Source organism: Stegodyphus dumicola, chromosome 1 (assembly GCF_044657685.1).
Source record: "Stegodyphus dumicola isolate Sdum_Otavi_A_Nest chromosome 1, ASM4465768v1".
Taxonomy (NCBI): Eukaryota; Metazoa; Arthropoda; class Arachnida; order Araneae; family Eresidae; genus Stegodyphus; species Stegodyphus dumicola.
The window spans coordinates 139,170,150-139,192,688 of record NC_140768.1 but is presented as its reverse complement, the minus strand read 5'-3'; the positions used below and the strand labels follow the sequence as shown (position 1 = coordinate 139,192,688).

Below are 22,539 nucleotides of genomic sequence, written 5' to 3'. Positions count from 1 at the left end.
TGCAATTTCATGGTTTAACTCAATTTATCTTTGAGAATTACAAACAATCGATATTTATTGAAAGAAGGAAAACATTATGAATAATGTACGAAAAGGAACTCTAATTTAACGAAATATACTTTAAGAAAAGAAAATGTACTTTAAGCCATTTAAAATGCAAATTTTTATTATTGATAAGGATTTCGATGTACATTGAAAAATAAAACACTTACATTCTTCTTCAAATTTTTCTGTTATATTGTTTTGCTATTCCTTTTTCCAAATACTTAACGAACTGTTTTCGCGTAAAAAAAAAATAGAGAATTGCAGGGATCCCGCAAAACTTTGCAGCACCGGCTATCTAAAAAACGAATCTCCTTGTTGTTCCCCTTAGATAGGCAAAATTCTGTATCCCTGAAGAAATTTTACTACAGTTTGTTCCATTGCTGGGAAATACTACAAGCGTTTATTTTCAAATCAAACTTAAGGCAAAAAATATTACAATTTGTTTTTAAAGAGCGTTGGAATTTATAATGCAACAAATGCATGCATTCGAAAATGGCGACGTTGCTTGACCGAAGAGTTGTTATGAGCAGGGTTGCCTGAAGAATATTTATGCGCAGAGTTGCCCGAACTTGGCACTTTTTGAAAATTTGCTGACTTCTGCTATCGTTTCGATAACGCGTAAGTACCGAGAGAGATTGTAAGTAAGTTTACTGATTGATTTTCGGTACAAATTCCGAATTCTAACATCAAATATATGTGTAGTGAAGTTTCTCTCAATTATAAATCTCATTCTTCTGTAAAAATCCACTGAACTACGTCAAGGAAGTTGAGTTAATATGCGAGTACCCAATTTCAGCGCTCAAGTATCCTCATAAATCAGAATTTTAAATCATTTGACCTTTTGCCGCGTTTCTTAAATATCGTATTATTTTGTATATTCATTTGAAGAACAGCTGAAAATGAAAAATGAGAGAACGAGTAAGAACTTTCATGTTTATACACTAGAAAATGATTAGATATGTATATATTATCTCGTCGACCGCAAAAATTGGCTGCTGTCGAACCATGAAAGTTGTCGAACATGTCAGAATAATTTCTGGGAAATTTTGAGCCGCATTGCTATCTGCTGTTCTTACAATAAAACATTTGTCAATCTCACTATACAACCCACCAAACAGAAAACTGTTGCTATGATATTCGACCCGTTTCGTTTTGGGCTTCCAATTTCAGGTATAGAAAGACTTCCATTTCAGGTATAGAAGTGGTGTTAGTACCGGAGGATACATTTCCTTACATAATCCAATAAAACTTTTTGTTTTTTATTTTAGGACTTTATCGAGCTGAATCGCAGAACTGTATTTGAAAGCTATTATTTGCCAATACCTAGAACACTAAAGTTAATACAGTTACTGATAATATTTAGGAAAAATGGCTTTCATGCTTATTTGTCCGATACTCCAAGTGGCAACTCTTCATCAAATCACGGATAGAGATATCATACGGACCAGTAATGCTCGAGAAAACAGCGACATCATTCCTCAAAACAAGTAAGACTACGCTTTGCGCAAAGAGTTTGAAAGATTACATTGTATTACATATACCTTTTCATGTTACAGCAAAATTTTGGGTTGCAATGAGCTGCATAAGCTTTTGGAAAGTGTATTTAAAAATATATTTATGAAATAATACTTATTTTTTTTATAAATAATTGTGCCCATTTACAAGACAAGCTCATTCCCCTAAAAATTTGCAGAAGGACATCTTTACTCATTTCTACTAAATACTTGAAAGATATTTTTTTCGTTCATTCTAAAAGTCGCTGAAAACCCTTAGAGGAGAGCTCTATTTGAAATGTCAACTGATGTTCTTTTCGAAGGGACATCTATCGGAACATATACGTTACTCCTCATATTTTTAGTAGCACTAGTAAAATACTTCCTTTTGTATTTGCCATGCATTTCGTTTCAAATAAATTGAATTAGCTGAGAACATAAGAAATTTTTAATTTGCTATAAAAAAGCATGTAATTATTTATGTTTTCTTTTTTTACACTTTTTTTTTTTCTTTTAAGAGGTATCATACGTTTTCCATGGGAGAATAACATAAATCTATATATATATATATATATATATATATATATATGATTTTAGTGAAATTATATGTAACTTATAGCATCTCTTGTATAATATAACATGGAGGGCTTCAAGAGCGCGATGCAATGCCGGAAAACAACGGTTACAGGGTGCATTTAACACTAAAGTTTGGCGAAATTGCACTTAGCTGGCGACGGTTTTGGAAACTAATTTTTATCGTCAAATTTGGCGAGAAATCGCCAGCCATCATCAAACTTGGTACTCGGTTACTATTTTGTGATATTTTGGTCCGATCCCTACGCAACTGTATCCAGCCCTGTGTAACTGCAACTATGTAGGCCTTCCAGGGAAAAAAAAAAAACCCGAAAACCGAAGGTCGAAAAACCAAAGGTACTGGACATTTCTGGCGGGATGGGAGAAAACTATATAGGACCAGAGAAAGCATCAGTTCTCAGTTTAGTTGAGAGTTTAGCTCACAATATTGAGAGATTACTATGCAAGCTTAAGATCTAGTGATTATTATGTGCCTAATAATTGTGTATATGTATATTAGTATATACCGGGTGATCAAAAAGTCAGTATAAATTTGAAAACTTAATAAATCACGAAATAATGTAGATAGAGAGGTAAAAATTGACACACATACTTAGAATGACATGGGCTTTTATTAGAACCAAAAAAAAAAAAAAAAGTTTAAAAAAAGTACTGTAATCGGGCCTTTTTTCTTGGAGGAAATGCGTGATTCTGGTTTAGTAACTGCTACCGTGACGGGTGAAAAGTACGCCGATATGTTACAGAATCGCATCGTCCCCAGCCTGGCTGATAAATACCTGCTGGAACGTACGATTTTTATGCAGGATGGCGCTCCACCCCATATTGCTAGACGCGTGCAAGATCTCTTGCGCGCGTCGTTTGGTGATGATCGTGTGCTCAGCCGCCACTTTCGTCATGCTTGGCCTCCCAGGTCCCCAGACCTCAGTCCGTGCGATTATTGGCTTTGGGTTTACCTGAAGTCGCAAGTGTATCGTGATCGACCGACATCTCTAGGGATGCTGAAAGACTACATCCGACGCCAATGCCTCACCATAACTCCGGACATGCTTTACAGTGCTGTTCACAACATTATTCCTCGACTACAGCTATTGTTGAGGAATGATGGTGAACTGAAGTGACAAATGTCATGGGATACCTCCTAATATTTTGTCGGTCCTCCTTTAGCCCGGCGACGTGCAGCAACTCGACGGGGCATGGACTCAACAAGTCGTTGGAAGTCCCCTGCAGGAATATTGAGCCATGCTGCCTCTCTAGACGTCCATAATTGTGAAAGTGTTGACGGTGCAGGGTTTTGGGCACGAACTGACCTCTCGATGATGTCCCATAAATGTTCGATGGGATTCATGTCGGGCGATCTAGGTGGCCAAATCATTCGCTGGAATTGTCCAGAATGTTCTTCTAACCAATCGCGAACAATTGTGGCCCGGTGACATGGCGCATTGTCATCCATAAAAATCCCATCGTTGTTTGAGTACTTGAAATCCATGAATGGCTGTAAGTGATCTCCAAGTAGCTGAAGGTATTCATTTCCAGTCAATGATCGGTTCAGTTGCACCAGAGGACCGAGTCCATGCCATATAAAAACAGCCCAGACCATTATGGAACCACCACCAGCTTGAACAGTGCCTTGTTGACAAATTGGGTCCATGGCTTCGTGGGGTCTGCGTCCCACTCGAACCCTACCATCAGCTCTTACCAACTGAAATCGTGACTCATCTGACCAAGCCACGGTTTTCCATTCGTTTAGGGACCAACCGATATGCTCACGAGCCCACGAGAGTCGCTGCAGGCGATGTCGTGATGTCAGTAAAGGTACTCGAGTCGGTCTTCTGCTGGCATAGCCCAAGGAAGACAATTTTCGCCGCACTGTCCTATCGGACATGTCCCTCGTACGTCCCACATTGATTTCTGCGGTTATTTAACGCAGTGTTGCTTGTCTGTGAACATTGACAACTTTACTCAGACGTCGCTGGTCTCAGTCGTTAAGTGCAGGTGGTCGGCCACTGCGCTGTCCATGGTGGGATGTTATGCCTGAAATTAGATACTCTCGGCACTCTCTTGACACTGTGGATCTCGGAATGTTGAATTCCCTAACGATATCCGAAATGGAATAATGACCCATGCGTCTAGCTCCAACTACCGCGTTCCGCGTTCAAAGTCTGTTAATTCTTATCGTGCGGCCATAATCACGTCAAAGCCTCTTCACATGAATAACTTGAACACAAATGAAAGCCCTTCCAAAGCACTTCGCATTTATATATTTTCTACGCGATACTATTGCAATCTGTATATTTGCATATTGCTATCCCATGACTTTTGTCACTTTAGTGTATTGAGCATTTCCTGTAAAGAACATCATCTTTGCTTTGTCTTAATTTGTTATGCTAATTATTGCTTTTCTGATCAGATTATTGATTTTCTAATTATTGCTTTTCTAATAAAACCCCATGTCATTCTAAGTATGTGTATCAATTTTTACCTCTCTATCTATATTATTCCGTGATTTATTAATTTTTCAAATTTATACTGATTTTTTTGATCACCCGGTATATTAGTTTATCCATCCAATCGCGTACAGCATCATGTAACATGTAAAAATAACAGCACCAATTACTTGCCCTAGGACTGTATTAAGAAACTAATATCTGAATATGTACTCGTATATGTATTATGCGCCTAATGTATATGTACCCAATGACAATTACTCAACTTATAATTGCGTATAAATGCATTATTTTAAAAATAATATAAAATTAATTGCATCAATTATCCTCAACGGTACTCTACAATGTACCATCTGCTCATGTATATAAATGTGCCATGTACCTATTGATTATGAAATCGAATGATATATGTATTGTAAATAGGTAGTACAGTATAGCATTGTAAATAGGAAGCTGTACCCATGCACCCGCATATATTTCTACGTAACGTGACACAGTAAGGCAAAATATCAACCTAGCGTCCTGTTATGAAATTAATGAGCACCTATTACTAGTTATAACATTATTTTATGGATCTAGAGTTTATGTAAGTATATGAAGTAAGTACTAAATATTTATGTCACCAATGAATATTATGTACCAAATATAAGCGTATATACGCTTTTGTCTGCATGTAATTGTGTCTGTACGTCCTTGTTTATATGTAATTGTACCCATGTATCTACTAGTATTATCACATATCTTGGCACTATATAGTTAATATACATCTATTACGCACTGAATAATCATGTACCTAATGTGCCTGTATTCAAAATGTCTGTATATATGTATATGAATTTATGTTCTGTATATATGATAATGTAACTGTGCATCTGCACATTTTATCCTGTAACACGGCACCGTATCGCAAAAATCAAACTAGGGTCTCACTTTAAAATTAATTGCACCAACTATTAATTCAGCATTGCATTAAGTACCTATTGTTAATGTATGTTAAAGTAGCACTTACCTAACGCTTGGATACCCACTGATTACTGTGTACCTAATACATGTGTTTTAATATCTTTGTACATTGGTTAATGTACTTAGGAAATAGCAGAAATAATCCAGTAGCAAGACACTGTACCACACAGTACTAATATTATCAGGTTCAATGTTTCTTCTAACCTTCTTCGGAAACATACAATGACCTGACTAGAACAGAGAGCTTACTAAAGCTATGTTCCCTAATTGTAGTAAGTAGACAGGATACAGACGAAGGGTATACAAAACCCTTTATTTTTTCTTTATATACAATGACTTCCGTACTTCGGAATACAATGACCCTCCACTCGGGGTCTAACTTAAAAGATATCAAAATAAAACTAAACTCTAATTTAACTTTAGAATAAGATTGGCCTTATAATAACAGAAAGCGTATGTAGCACAGAGACTGTGAACACTACAATACGTTTAATTTATCAAGAGGATTAAAACCTCTGGCCTGGAAGGCAAAGTAGCAACTGCGTAACTTCTAAGGTAAGCGGCCTGCTTCGAACTCACGGCTTCCTCTCTTCTGCTTGGCAAAAAGGCCACACTTAAATACTTGGCGTTCGCCAGACAACTTTGCATAAACTCCTTCACGCTTATAATTCTGGCCGGAAGTAGAAAATAAGAAGTGATAGTAAAGATTTAAAATAAAATAAACGTTAGTAAAACTTAAGATCCTTACATACTTCCCGCCAGAGTTAATTAGTTTGAAACTGAGGTCTAAAACGACCTTGTTGAAAACTTTTAGCTCTAGAAACTAACGCGAGGCCAAACTTTTACAATCGTAACTTAGCTAGAAACTAGAAAATTTTAAAAGAAAGAAATTTGTTACAATAGCAGCTCCCGGAATATACAACAATCTTTTTTCTTTTTCATCTGTACTGCATCAAAACAGGAGCTTTATTCAATTCTGGTTCCTTCCAGAGATCTGGAAGGAAAACTAGTTTAATGAAATGTTACAGAATGACATTGCAAATAACATATAGAATATACTTTTCTTAACATTCTTATTTCATTCATGACTATTTTAATTATCTCTCCCCGTGCTCTCTGACATGTGTTGTAAAAACACCAAACACGAATGTGTTTCTGTCTATGTGTTCAACACTTCCTCCTACAATCAAAACACTAACGTGTTAAAATTCAACATACGAGACCTCTTAACACACCCTAATTTCAACTCTAGACCCTGAGGTACTATTCTGAAAGTGGCTAACTCTAAAGTGTAGCGTCAGAGAGCCTAACTACATCATTCAACCTTTAACACATATTCACCATGATTTAATCTTTACAGTCACACGAATAACAAATTTTTTTAACATTACTTTCACTTTTACCATATCACGTTATTTCTAAACATTCAAAATAACAGTTCACATGTATACAAGAACATATCAAGATGCCGTTAATTTTACACATTTGAAAACATACATTAGTAGTACATTGTTAACTTCTATTCTTTTCAAAGCAAGTGCCAATTCTTTCTACATTGAAATAATACTACATTTCAAAAAGTCTTTCAGACTAAAACTTCTTTCTTGTTAGAATGTTTTAAATAAAATTTATACAATAACTTTTTACAATATTTAAGTCTTTATACAACGCTATTATACATCAACTTTAGTTTTACGTGCGAGTAATTGAAAAACATAATAAGAAAATCGGTCACAACTCATTTCTCGCCCTTTTGGCGATAAAGGTAGACCTCGCATGAGGTAAAACTTCTTGAAATCTGCCACTTGCAGTAAGAATGAAAGATTAACTTAAGTTTGTAAAGTAACATAAAATTTTACTTATCTTTGTAATATTCAGACATCCTTTTCTGGGCCCAGTCTTTAAAGGTGCTGCAGACCGTAGCTTGGTTGATCCTCCTTCTTGTACGGGCTCGCCCTTCAGTGCTTTCCTCTGGAAGCTTCCGTTTTTCACCACTACGGCCACCCTTGAACATCTTCCTTCTGTCCTCTGCTTGTGGTCTTGGCCGTTTGAAGGCAGCTGGTCTTGGTGGAACCGGGAAACTTCTGTCGTGATCCTGCTTGGACCTCGTTGTTGGCCGTTCAAATTTTTCTTGTACTTTTTCCTCCGCCGCTGATGGCCCTTCCGCAGTTCGGCGACTTTTGCTGCGGAGAGTTCTGTCGGATGAGTCAATCTTCCGTTTCACAGCCGGGTTATAGTTGCCGTCCTTTCTCCCGGTCTTTTCCACATACGTCGTCCTTCTCCCTTCTTCATTCTGGGGGTGTTCGTGAACTCTGTTTTTTGGACGGTGGAACGGCTTCTTTTTCTTTGTACCTTCAATTTTTCCGCGGGCAATTTTCTTTTCACTTGCTTCTGTCTCTCATTGGCTTGCCCTTGTACTTGTCGTTTTCCCACCTCTGGAACTTGTACCTGCGGTGTCTGCCGTACCGGATCGTGCAAAAGATCTGAAAAGATTTGCATTTTATTACGGTCATAGAATGGTTTTATCTGGTCAATGTTTGCGGAACAGGTTTCACCATTTCTTGCCTTTAATACTACAACAGCGTGAGTTATTTTTTCTATAACATATGGTCCTTCAAAGCGTGGAAAAAATTTGGCAGTTTTATCTTCTGGTGCTGAAGAAAGTGAATGCTTAATTTTTAGTACTTCATCCCCTACTTTATAAGTTACTCCCCGTCGTTTCAAGTCATAATACAATTTTTGTTTTCTTTGTGCTACTTCCGTATTCTTTTTTGCTTCTTTTATTAGTTTTTCTATATCACCCATTTTAAATTCTGGGGCTCTTTGTTGCACATAAAATAGTTTATCTAACGGTGTTATAACCTTTCTGCCTAGAAATAACTCTGCAGGAGTTTTGCCCGTTGTATCATGTTTTGCGGTCCTAAGGGCGAAAGCAAATTCATTGACATAGTTATCCCAGCTTTTATGAAAATTTTTAACATAACTACGGATAATTTTCACTATATTTCTGTTGACCCGTTCCGCTATATTTGATTGCGGCCGATACGGGACCATTTTTAAATGACGTATGCCCAGTTTTTGGCACATGTCTTCAAATATATTACTTACAAATTGAGGACCATTATCCGATATAACTTTTAGGGGCGCCCCGTATTTTAAAATATATTTATTTAAAATAGAATCGGTAACTAATTTCGCGGAGGCTCGTTTTAAGGGAACAATTTCGGTCCATTTACTAAAATGATCAACTATAACAAGGAGATAGCGACTTTTGTTTAACTGACTTTTTGGGAAAGAGCCCAATAAATCGATGCCGATTATTTCATTTGGAAATTCGGATTTAATACTATTTAGAAACCCGGCCGGGCGGAAATTAATATAATTAACGGCTTGAGATGTTGGGCAGGACTGGACATACGCCCTTGTTAACTTTTGCAGTTCAGGAAAGTAGACTGCCTCGCGTACGCGTTGAGTAGTTTTTCGAATACCAGCATGAGAAGCTAAAGGGCTGTCATGGAGCTCTTGCAGGATATTTAATCTAAGACTAGCTGGGATAACAGGTCGAAATTCGTTGTTGGAATTCGTAGTTTTTGTGTAGAATAATAGACCATCTATTAGTTCGTAATGGGCCGCCCTATTTCTTATCGCCACAATATCTTGGTGGCTAAAATTTTCAGGATCCTTCAAATACTCATAAATACTTCCAAACTCAGGATCCTTACCCAGTTCGGTTATTACAGTTTCTCGGGAATTTATTGTACACGCTGTCAGCATTGCAACTTTTACGGTATTACCCTGTTCGTCTAATTTAATTCGTGACAGGGCATCTGCTACGATATTTTCCTTTCCGGGGGTATGCTTGATTACCAGATTATATTCTTGCAGCTTGAGTGCCCATCTTATTAACCTTGGGGATAAATTTTTTCCAGAGTACAATCTAGTTACCGCCGCATGATCAGAATATACTGTTATCGGCGCCTTTCCAAAATAGACTCGGAACTTTTGCACTGCTAACAGAACTGCAAGTGCCTCTCTCTCGGTCGCGGAATAGTTTCTTTGTGTTTGATTTAAAGTTCGGCTAAAAAATGCTACTGGCTGCTGATTTTGCGAAAGTACCGCTCCTACCGCATAATCCGAAGCATCCGCTGAAATTTCTAAATTTTCATCCTTTTCAGGAAATTTCAACACAGGGGCATGCGTTAATGCTTGTTTTAATTTTTCGAAAGCACTATTGGCTTCGGCCGTCCACGAGAATCTTGCCTTTTTCCTTTTTAATTTTAACAACGGCTCAGCGATAGCCGCAAAATCTTTTATAAAGGACCTATAATATGAACAAAGTCCTAGAAAAGAAGAGAGCTTCTTTGCCGTGTTTGGAGTCGGATACTTTTGTACAGCGATTATTTTTGATTCATCTGTCTCGATCCCTTTTTGCGATATTTTGTAACCTAAATATTTTAATTCAGGGGCTGCAAATTTGCATTTTTCGACATTAACTTTTAGACCGGCCTCATTTAATAAAGAAAACACCTGTCTTAAATCCTGTACATGTTGGTCTAGATTATCACTAGTAATAATGATATCGTCTAAATAGATAAATGTGGACTTTCCGAGAACAGGTTTTAACACAATGTCCATGCATCGCTGAAATGTTGCTGGGGCGCCTGAAAGGCCAAACGGCATTCGCAAAAATGCATAAGTGCCAGACTTGGTTATAAAAGCAGTCTTAGGCACGTCCTCAGGCCTGATCCCTATTTGAAAATAACCATTCGTTAAGTCTAAAGTTGTCATAAATTTGGTTGATTTTATGTTCCTTAAAATTTCTTCTATAATCGGTAACGGATATACCGGATATTTCGTTATGGAATTTAATTTACGGTAATCAATAGCGAATCTCCACCTTTTTGGATGCTCCAAAGGATAATCATTATTTTTCTTACATAAAACCACCGGACTAGCATAACTACTTGAGATAGGCGTTACGATCTTTTTACGTAGCATATCGGTAATATGCCATTCTATAATTTTTTCCTTATTCTTATGATACCGGTATGGTTTTTGACGAACCGGCAATGCATCTCCGGTGTCAATACTATGGTTAGTAACCTGGGTAAATCCTGGAATATCACTAAATAAGGAAGCAAATTCACTTACCACTTGTCGGATTCTATCTTGCTCGTCATTAGGCAGGTGGTCGAGATTTAACCTTGGCGGTTCAACCTTTTCTACACGCACTGGTTTCATCGTCAGCTTAAGAGACGCTTCATTAAAATCCAGTGTAGCTTGTGCGTCTGAAAGAAAGTCTATTCCTAGTATTAAGTGTGCTTGCAAATTCTTTACTATAAAAAACATCACCTTTACTTGTTCGTCCTTGATACGGATGTACAACGGTACTTTACCTACGCACTTACATTGTTCTCCTTGCGCCGCTAATACTGTTGTATTATCCGCATTATATATGCGGTATTTGCGAAAATACTTTCTAAAAAAGACTTCTGCCACACAGGAACACTGCGCGCCGGTATCCAGGAGTGCGGTGGCCGGGATATTATTTACCAAGACATCAATCTTCGGAAGAGTTAAATTTTTCACCATTACTGTATTTAACTTGTAGGAAGAGGGGTTTTCGTGGCCTTCGGATTTCCGCACCCTCTCGTCAGCAGAAATCCGTTTTAGTTTAAATTATTTTTTCTTTCGGTGCTTTCCTTCTTTCTCCACTGGCCTTGAGACTTTTTTCCTGGGTTGCTATTGAACTGTCGACGTTCGCCGGCTGTTTTTGAATGCTCGGGTTTCCTTGCCCACTGATTCGCTTTTTCTCCGTAGCCATGTGCTTGAGTTTGCTGTAGTCTTGGCGTACCAAATTGGTTTCGCTGTTGATATTGGCGTCTTCTTTCGACGTCCGCCGTTCTTCTACTTTCAAACTGGATTGCTAGCTCAAATAATTTTTCCAGTGTAGTCGGATTTCTCAATTCAATAAAGTCTTGCACTTGGGGTAGTAACCTCGGCAAAATCACTTGAATTATTTCAGGATCCGGACGGTTTCCATACAAGAGCTTGAAAACGTGAATTTTTCTTAAAATAAACCTGGAGATGTTTTCCATTCTTTGTTGATATATACTGAAAAGTTCTGTTTCTAATTTCGCACGATCCCTTACAACAGGGAAGGCTTTTAGTAGGGCAGTCTTGAAATTTTCGTAGGTATAGGTGGGACTTCCTGCTTGACCCAAGAGACTTCTGCCGATACATTTGAACCAGTTAAGCGCTTGGCCCCTCAAAGCGCTGGTAGCTAAGGTAACTTTTTGAAACTCGTGCACGGGGTAGAGCATGAAGTGGTCATCCAATTTTTCCAAAAAACTGGTTACCTGTGAGTTTCCATTATACGTTGCTTCTGGTTTCATCGAAGCGCGCATGGTCTGGACAATATACCCAAATCCTTCCAGGGCGGCAGCTGGCATTTCTGGATTCTGAGCTGTTTCTGCAGGCAGCACAGGTTCTTCTTGAAACTCGGCCATGGTTATTCTTCGTCGGGCGCCACTATCAGGTTCAATGTTTCTTCTAACCTTCTTCGGAAACATACAATGACCTGACTAGAACAGAGAGCTTACTAAAGCTATGTTCCCTAATTGTAGTAAGTAGACAGGATACAGACGAAGGGTATACAAAACCCTTTATTTTTTCTTTATATACAATGACTTCCGTACTTCGGAATACAATGACCCTCCACTCGGGGTCTAACTTAAAAGATATCAAAATAAAACTAAACTCTAATTTAACTTTAGAATAAGATTGGCCTTATAATAACAGAAAGCGTATGTAGCACAGAGACTGTGAACACTACAATACGTTTAATTTATCAAGAGGATTAAAACCTCTGGCCTGGAAGGCAAAGTAGCAACTGCGTAACTTCTAAGGTAAGCGGCCTGCTTCGAACTCACGGCTTCCTCTCTTCTGCTTGGCAAAAAGGCCACACTTAAATACTTGGCGTTCGCCAGACAACTTTGCATAAATTCCTTCACGCTTATAATTCTGGCCGGAAGTAGAAAATAAGAAGTGATAGTAAAGATTTAAAATAAAATAAACGTTAGTAAAACTTAAGATCCTTACAATATAGGGTCTAACTTTTAATTCACTGTACTAATTACTTATTCCAGCATAACATTGTGCACCTAATATTTCAGTATGTACACTGCTAAAAAAAAAAAAAAAAAAAAAAAAAAAAAAAAAAAAAGCTACAGTGCTATATTTTCCGTTCTACTGGGGCGATTCACGAAATTCATATTGCGTTCTTCATGTCTCGAAAGCGCGACTTAAGATATATATTATATTTATATATAGCACTATTTTAACATAGGTATTTTCACACAAAATCGGACTTTTTCTGAAATTACATACCAATTGTTTTCCATATTTCGATTCTACGACTCAAATTATGCCAGAAGGCCGAGTGTTGTAAAAATTGTACGAGTAGTTTTTGAAATATTAGCTCTGAAAATTTTAGCTCCTCAATGTTAATTGAATTTGGCAAATATTTATTAATATCTCTTTTTTATTAAACTTTTTTGATTTTTCCTTTCACATTTCGAAATTTAGGTTCATTCCAAATAAAATTTACCTATTTTTTGCGTTCTATTTTTTAAATTTCTATTTTTAAATAATTTTTATAAATTTTTCGAAAACAATTTTGAATTATAACCTATAATATTTTTACCATCATCTAAAAGCAGGTGTATTTCTAAGCATACCTGCAAAAAATTAGACTTTCTTATTCAATATTTTCTAAGATAGACACGAATTTACATATTTTCTTGTTTTGAAATTTAGCATCTTTTTTTTTGAGCGATAATAACGCCAAATGTGGTTTATGGGTTATGGGTTATTCAATTATGGCAAAGCACACGAGGGCTATCTGCCTAAAGGGAGGAATGCCTTGGTGGAGGACTTTCTAAGGGAAACTGGCTCGTATACACGTTACATATGGGGAAAACCACGAAAACGTCCATGCAGCCAGCCCGTTCGCGGGATTCGAACCTCGGACCGAACTACCAGCGTTCAGCGTCTTTACCGCTCAGCCGCTTAAATGTGGTTTATGAATTTTTGTTACAGTGAATTGCCATCGCTATTTTTAACATTAAATTTCAAGTAAAATTTTAGAGAATTAATTATATGAAATTTTTTCCCTCAATGATGCGTAATAAATATTTATTAATACTATATGAAAAGCTATTTTTTTTAAATTATAGATGATAATATTAAAATTTTTAACTATTTTAAAAATTTCTCTCTTTCTTTCTTGTTTTAAAAAAATATTTTTAAGAGTAAATTTTTATCTTCGGCGTTTTATCGTCTGCTACTTTAATTTAACTTCCTTTAAATCGAATTTTCTAAAACTGAGAACTTTCGTTTGATGTTTATTTGAATTTTACGAAAATATTTTATGACATTAACTGCATAATTTATTTCTAAACAAGCTGTTGCTTATGAAGTGACTGAAAGAGCGGATGATACTATCATCCATATTTTTAAAGCACAGTATATTTTTATAGAAACATAAGATTTAGAATAATCATTTTTATAAAAGTCAAACTATGATATAAACGTACAACACTCTAGAGACCGAATAAATGGAAGTTCAATGGTTATGTAGAAATGATCTGCAGCTACTTAATGGCTGGATAAGTTAGCAGGTTCTGTGGACAAGTAAGAATAATTATATAAACGACACACAAATTCTGGATTCAATTAACAACGAGGATACGATGTTTATTAAAGGAATTTAAGAAGTTTTTAAACACAAGAAAAATCATTTCATTTTTTATCCTAAAATGTATTTTTATGCGTAGCGTATTTTCATTATATCCTTAAAATTCTATTTTAGAACGTAATTGTCAAGAACTGAATTATAATCATCAGTAATATAATAAGTATTTATTACGGTTATTAATAAATCCTTCTTATAAAGTAACTGCAAATATTTCATAAAACTTTCTGTTTGAATGCAAATATTTCTAATTTTATATTAATCAAGATTGCACATGGTAATAGTTATTTGCACTTTAGTTCTTACCGTCAGCTCTAGTAGAAGTTACAAATCAATTATATTTAATTAAGGAATGACCATCTAAGTTTAGAAACAGCGTACCGTAACAGCAATTCAATTATTAGCGCCGTATCTTTCATGTTACTCCCGACTCGCAAGCTACATCGCGCTTAAACTAGGTTAGTTGGTTATTTGAACATAGAAAGAACATGGGAGCTATTTGGTTAAGATGCTTTCATAGGAAACCTTTGTAAAGAGAACCTAGATAACTACGAAAACCAACCATGAAAAAGCCCGGGTTAGACTTCGCAACAAACAATTAGTATTTAACAATCTTCAAATGCTAGGCAACTGGTGAGGCTCCAATTAAATCTCCTATTTAATATTTTATTTGTAAATATTTAAAATATTGTTGTATTCTTAGACACAAAATGTAGAATTTAAGTTTTGTTAACTCGTTAGTAAACTACCAAGTCGTAGTGCAAATGAATATTCAATTTGTTTTGAAATAATTGTATTCACTTAATATTCTTGGAATATGAGCTAGAGAAGGAATGTTCTCGGAAGATTAAGGAAGTGTTTATATCCAGTAATATTAGGTTTGTCTTACAAGCTCAGAATCAAAACGATTCTGCAATTGCCCGAGTAGTTGACTTGTAAATGGCTGTGAATTGAGCAGATGACTTTTAATCTTACGTTATTCAGTCAGAAAACGTATTCCAAATGTTTTGTATTGCATGACAAGGCATCTTTTCATTATTCAATAACCAATCGGAGAACCGCTTGTGTTCCGAAAATAAGTATGTGTACTCAATCGTCCTGCATGTTCTTCAAATTTGTGTTCTTGTATTTTTTTTTCTTTCCCAAAAACTAAAGTTGCCTCTCAAACGAAAGTTTTTTGACATTGAAGAGACAAAAGGAGTATGACATTTACTTTTAGAGGCATGTCAAAAACAGATCTCTACAAGCCTTCTCTTCCATTACATGTTGTGCATTCAGACAAAAAGTTTTATCGGCGTAAATTCTATAACCTGTTTTTATTACACTTTGATTACTTTATTAACATACAGTGAATATATACTAAACCTTTTATTTCAGTTTCAGTAATTCGGAATTTTTGACGGAATTGTTGTCGGAACTAGGGCTTAGAAGATAAGTCAAATTGTTTATTTCGAATAATCCAATAAATTCAAGGTCGAAGTTTCAATATTTTATTTTCGGACGGAGGGGAAATTTTTTTCAGTTTTGGTCCATTATCCTAAGTATGTTTGCTTCGATTCTTTATTTTTTCCATAAAAGGGAAAATCTTACACATTGTATACATATAACGCATAGCTTCAAATTAAAATTTAATAATATACAGGGTGATTATAATTAAAGTTCCACTTTGAAACGGTGATAAAAAGAACACTACTCGATCAAATGTTATCAAACTTGGTAACCGTGTAAAAGCGGAGGTCATGGGAATTTATTTTCTACGAAACCTCACCACCAGGGGGAATGGCGCTGTATGCAATATTGTTAAACGAAATATGGGTCGGAATCTAACTTAACCTTTTGTTACACAGGTTTAATATGTTGTATACCCTTAAGAAACTTTGAAGTAAGCAAATTACCATTTAAAGGCGTTAAAATTACCATTAAATTACCATTTAAAGGCCATCCGTGTAAGGGAGAAATTCGTCCGTGAAAAACCATGAATTACCGATTAGAAAATGTGAGATTGCAAATCACTCGCACAAGTGCGTACAATCTGGAAATCGTTTTCTTACAGATCGCTAATTTGTAATTTTTGAAACCTGAATTCGGCCCTAAAACATGAAGATACTGATTCAAAACGCTTTTAATCGATTTGGGCCAAAGAAATCCCTCATGTTTTCGATTTAGTTCCATTGCATCCTTCTACTGTATTCGATTGCATAGCAGTCATTCCACACCGTTTGGTGTGGAATGACTGCTATGCAATTTGTCATTGGTGTGGAATGACAGCTAGTTTCATAACTGAACCATTTTCTCTGAATAGCAGTCGACAACTGGACCACTGTGATTGCAGCTCGCTTAGAGTCAATGTAAAAATGCTTCGTGATACATGAACTGCAGTAACGTGGCATTTTAGATACTACGATTTTTATGCAGAGCTGGGCCCCACCGCACAGTTACTTAGGAAATATTTCACGAATGAACGTCTTATAGGCCAACACTTGCCCTCTTCCCTCCAGACCTCAAACCTCTGTGACTGTTAGCTATGAGATTATCTCAAAAGCACTGTTTATGGTGATAATCTAAACAATTTTGCAGAAATGAAAAATGTGATACACCGACACGTCCGTAACATTCCTCCTGATATGCTAAGAGCTGCTGTTGAGAATGCAGTAACAGGATTTAATTTGCTTTCTGAAAATACTGGACGTTACATTGAACATGCTTTGTTACACGTTTCGGAAACGATTAAACACATTTTAAACCGATGTTTACATGTCCTATTTCATTTAACAATATTTCATACAGCGTCATTTTTACCCTGGTGATAAGTTTTTGAACTCTTTTTTTTTCCGCGGAAAATAAATTTCCATAACCTCCTTTACACGATTCCCAAGTGTGATAACATTTGGTTCAGTAGTTTTCCTTTTATGACCATTTCAAAGTGGAACTTTAATTATAACCACCATGTAAATTAAACTTTGAAACACAATTCATGTAATTGATATTTTAAAAAAATTGACAAGAATGCAAAATTTATGGAAGTCTAGCGGTCAAAAAATCTTAATTTTCTTGTGTGAGCACTGAAAATAACTGTAGAAGGAAAGAAGAAAATTAGGGAGAAAAGTAAGCAAAAATTTGTAGGGAAATTTGGCTGTCAGACATACTAAGATGTTTTAAAAAGTTGGACGCTTTTGAAGATACTTTCAGGATACTTCAAAGAATTTAGGTGTTCAAAGAGAAAACACTTGGACGTGTACACCAGCAAATACCATCAATTGAGCTTGTGGTTAACAGAAAAGACAAAAACAATATCATTGGAGATTAAAGTGAAGAGCGACTGGTTTTAGACTATATGGTTGTATAAATTTAAATTACGTTATAGAACATCATATCGTATCATAAACGGAGAACCCCATGATTTCTGAATCGAATTATTTGAAGATTCAGGAGTTTATCCAGTGATGTATGTGGATGTCACCTAAAGACGTTTTTTTCCCTCCTGATGAAACACTGGCCGAGCGGTAAAGTCGCTGAACACTGATAGTTCGGTCGGAGGTTCGAATCCCGCGAACGGGCTGGCTGAATGGGCGTTTTCGTGGTTTTCCCCATATGTAACGTGTATATACGAGCCAGTTTTTCTTAGAAAGTCCTCTACCAAGGTATCCCTTCCCTTAGGCAGATAGCCCTAGTGTGCTTTGTCATAATCAAATAAACTAAAACCTCTTGATGAAACCAGTCTTTCCTTTTATCTCATACCTTCAAAATGCTTAGCTTCTAAAGACTGATAAAAGCTCTGATGAAATGGATTGAATTGGATTACTAAGTTACGGCAAAGCAGGGCTATCTGTCTAAAAGGAAGGATGCCTTCGTGAAGAAATTTCTAAGGGAAACCAGCTGGCATACACGTTATACATGAGAAAATCCACGAAAACGCCCATGCAACCAGCCCGTGTACCGGGATTCAAACCCCGGTGTTCAGCGACTTTACCGCTCGGCCATTTGTGGGCCTTTATGAAATGGAAGGTAACTACGCTAACTTTATTTAAAATGATTGTCAGAAATATTAAGATGTTTCGAAAAGTTGGATGCTTTTTAATATAATTGCAGAATGCCTAAAGAAAAATAGAAAAAAAAAATAAATTTTTGCTTAAAATTTAGTATTTGTACATTTTTTTAAATTTAAAACTTTTTAATCTTATGATATTTGATTTTTACGATTTCAAAAATAAAATATTTGACTAAAATATGAATAACATTTTAAGAAACCAAATGTAGGATAAAATTGTGTAAAGCAATGGGCACAATGATAAAACTGTTTAAAGCAGCGTATGCAAGTCATCCTAAATTAAAATGTCGATTATACATCTCTCTTATTTATCTTTTCTGAACGGAACATTGAAAACATCTTTCTTTTCTGAACGGAACATCGAAAGGCGTATTAACTTGCTTTACTGTAATTTCTCTTTTAATATATGCAATTTTCAAATGCATCGTAGTCGGGGTTACAAAGAATTCTTCCGAAAGAAACGGAATTCAAATAAATAAAATCAAATTCTGGAAAATTTATATTAATAAATATATTTAAAATGCTCAGTTCGAATGAATAAATAGAAAATTTTAAAATAATTATCTGAAGAGACAATGCAACTCTAACAGTTAAAACAAAAGTCTAAAAATTTAAAAATTACCTAAAATAGTAACTATGTCTAAAAATATAGTATAAAGAAAACTATTTGAAAAAAAATAAATAGACGATGCACCTTTGATTTAAACTACGCAGTTCGAATGAGTAAATAGAAATTTTTAAAACAGTTATTCGAAAGAAACTATGCAACGTAAACAATTAAAATAAATTCGAAAAAGAAAAAAATTGCTTAAAGTTTATAACAACTATAATTAAAAATATAAGATAAAGAACATTATTTGAAAGAAGGAACGATTGGGTCGTTTTATCCCCCTCACGCACTATATAAAAATGGAAATGAAAATAGACTGCCACATATTAAGAAGTTCGCCAAGTGAACTAATTTTGGCGCAAACTGAATAAAAAGCGCCAACATAAATTGTTGAATTTCTCCGTAAATTTCGCACCAAATTTTACAAAATTTGCTATTTAGGCATAATTTGAGTCGTAGAATCGAAATATGTAAAAAAAAAAATGGATATGTTATTTCAGAAAAAGTCCGATTTTGTGTCAAAATTCCTATGTTAGAATAGTGCTATATATATATAAATCTAATATATATCCTAAGTCGCGCTTTCGAGACATGAAGAGCGCAATTTGAATTTCGTGAATCGGCACAGTAGAACGAGAGGTATAACTGTCCCATTTTTTTTTTTTTTTTTTTTTTTTTTTTTTTTTTTTTTTAGCATTGTCCACATAGCACAAAAACATCCTTGGGATATGTCAAGGATGTTGCTCGCGGAATATGCGCACATCCTCAGGACATCCCGGAATATCTCGCAAACCTCCTAAACACCTCCTCCCGAGTGCTTAATGTCACATCCCAGGATATCCTCAGGACATCCTAACTAAGTCCCATCGACAGCGTGCGGGATGTTATTAGAATATGAACTCCTACTTACTACATCCTCAGGACATCCCGGGATATCCCACAAACCTCCTAAACACATCCCATTATATCCTAAAAACATCCTATCTATGTTCCATCGACAGCGTATGGGATATTATTAGGATTTAAAGTCCTACTTACTACATCCTCAGGACATCCCGTAATATCCCAATTTCCTCCTAAACTGATCCTCCTGAGGGCTTAATGTCACATCCCAGTATATCCTTAGGACATCCTATCTAGGTCCGACCGACAGCGTGTGGAATGTTATCAGGATTTGAGATACTAGTTACAATATCCCTTTAACCTCTTAAATACATACTCTCAACTGCTTAGTGTCACATCCCAATATATATACAGAGGAAACCTCCAGTGAAAGTATGTGAAGGTGTGATGATCTAAAACCTACTTATTTTACACAGATAGTCTCAAATCCTTCTCCTATGGTTACTATGGAAAAATCAGAAATGTTGAAAATATTTATACAACTTATTTTGTTTTTAAATCTGAATTTGTGAATATATTAAAACTGAGCAAGGAAATTAAAATGAATTATTAATACAAATTATTAAAACTGAAAATTTTGTTTTTATTTTTAAGATTTTAAAAATTTTTCGATCATTTATAAACATCCAATAGCCCCGAAATTGAATTATTCATAATTAAATTATTTTACAAAATCAGTTTCTAATTTCAGTTAATTTGTATTAAAAATTCAATTATAAAATTAGCCATTTAATAATCTTTACATAAATGAATCATCTTTCTTTAAAACATGTAAGGAATTTATAGTGTTTTGATGACACTGTTGGTAAATTGTTAAAAGGAATAAATTGTATTTTTAAAACTAAATCAATTCCTAGCCTCAGAATAAATAAATGTGTTTTCATAACATGAGAATGCTGCAGGCTTTTTTATATATTTAATATTTAGCTGTAAAAATTTGACATTATGTTAACAATTCTTCATATCATTCAAAAAGTAGCTCAAGAAGCTCTTCTAAAATTCTATCTTTCTGATCACAGAATTAAAAAAAAAAATCTTAAAGCCCTCAGATTTTAGCAGTCACTCAAAAGGGCTCAAAGTTTATGAGTGCACAGATTATCAATACAGATGGGCCAGTGAAAAAAGCAAAACATTTTATTAGATACTGACACCAGAAAGTTAAATATCTTCTATATATTTGAAAAGTGATGAACTATATCATGTAATTATATAAAAATATTTATTGTTTTCAATTAGATATATCATGAATTCAATGCATTTTAAATCAATCAGATTAAAAAGTAAAAAAATACATTGTTAAGAACTGTGTGTATTGCTTTTAAATAGCTTGGCTTGTTAATCGATAAGAGATTAAGATTTTAAAGGCAAATATGTTAAATTTTGCCAAATGGCAAGACTTGAATGAAAAGCGAAACAAGTTTACGATTGACGATATGAAGTCACATTTCGAGACTAATCGCCCTTTTAGATTAAAAAAAAAAAGTTCTGAAACTAATTTGCAATGGTTCATTGGTATTATTTTATGTAAAATTCAGTAAAAGGAAATTTACCAGTTAAAATCAGGACCAAATTAAACTTTGTAAATTCTAGCGCATGTTAAAGGTTATCTCATCCAGAATTTTATTACTAACCATTCATTTCAGAGCAAAATAAAACAGTAATTGCCATTTATATGACAATCAATGTAAAAAATTTAAATCTGCATTTTACGCAACATAGGAAAACTCCAAAAGATCTACTGTAAGGCACTTTATTCTGCAATCTACTCTACCAATTATTAATAATTCTAAGTATATTCAGTTTACTCTTTCTGCTCAATATATGCTATGTAAAATTTTCCATACATTTATTAATTCATTTTATTTTGAGGTGAGCTTTTATTCAACTCTCAATGTCAACGAGAATGTTTAGTTCATTTTTTATTCGGTCTCAAAAGAGAAATCAAAATACGTCGATTTATGAATCAAAATACATGAGAAATCACAGTGAGAAAAGCACTGCTACCTTAAACTGTGATTATATATAACAAATGCAGTGAATTATAGTTAAAAAATAGTAAAAAATTTATATTTATATAAATTTTTCACTATTTCAAATAGTGAAATATTTATATTTCTGAACTATTTCATATATAACATTTTGAGTTTCGCATATGTGGCAATTTAAGAACTTTTTTACGTATACCAATTTTTTTAAATGTCTACAAATTTTTGTATTTTCAAGGAAAGCTTATTCTTTCACCTTTAGTATATAAGTAATGGTAATTTACCAGATAAAATTACTTAATGGGGAATACAGAAAAATATCTAACCACTTACCTTTGTGACTTCATCTGCAAAGAGACTAAAAAAGTAGTTCAGCTAAATCTGCTATAATAAATATTTATAATAATGCTAAATCCTGCAATATCTATTAATATGACAAATTTTTGTAAACCTATTTATTTGGATGAAAAATAAACACATTCAAAAATTTATGGCACTATATTATGATTAACAAACGAAAAACACTTTTCAAAATTCAAAATAGTTTTTATTAATCCAATTTATCACATTTTATTTGAATTCCTGAAAAACAATCTTATATCCATGTATTCTTATGTATATAAGAACTTTTGATAAACTGGATCTCTGCCATTGCCTTTCACAGCACCTAAAATAAAAAAAAAAACACTCACAATTACT

General features: G+C 34.7%; 1 protein-coding gene across 2 annotated transcripts in view; it reads left to right on the top strand.

Moving 5' to 3' along the window:
* The window catches only part of LOC118201885 (uncharacterized), a 40,727-nt gene that overhangs the window by 6,073 nt on the left and 12,115 nt on the right, over nucleotides 1-22,539 (top strand). Inside the window, exon 2 of one of the 2 annotated variants that reach the window (XM_085821377.1) lies at nucleotides 1,314-1,532. In XM_085821377.1, coding sequence (XP_085677503.1) covers nucleotides 1,414-1,532 — 119 coding nt within the window. In that variant the 5' untranslated portion in view covers nucleotides 1,314-1,413. Of the gene's footprint in view, nucleotides 1-1,313; nucleotides 1,533-5,023; nucleotides 5,163-22,539 lie in introns of those variants that run through there. The other variant, XM_085821378.1, reaches the window with a different exon arrangement.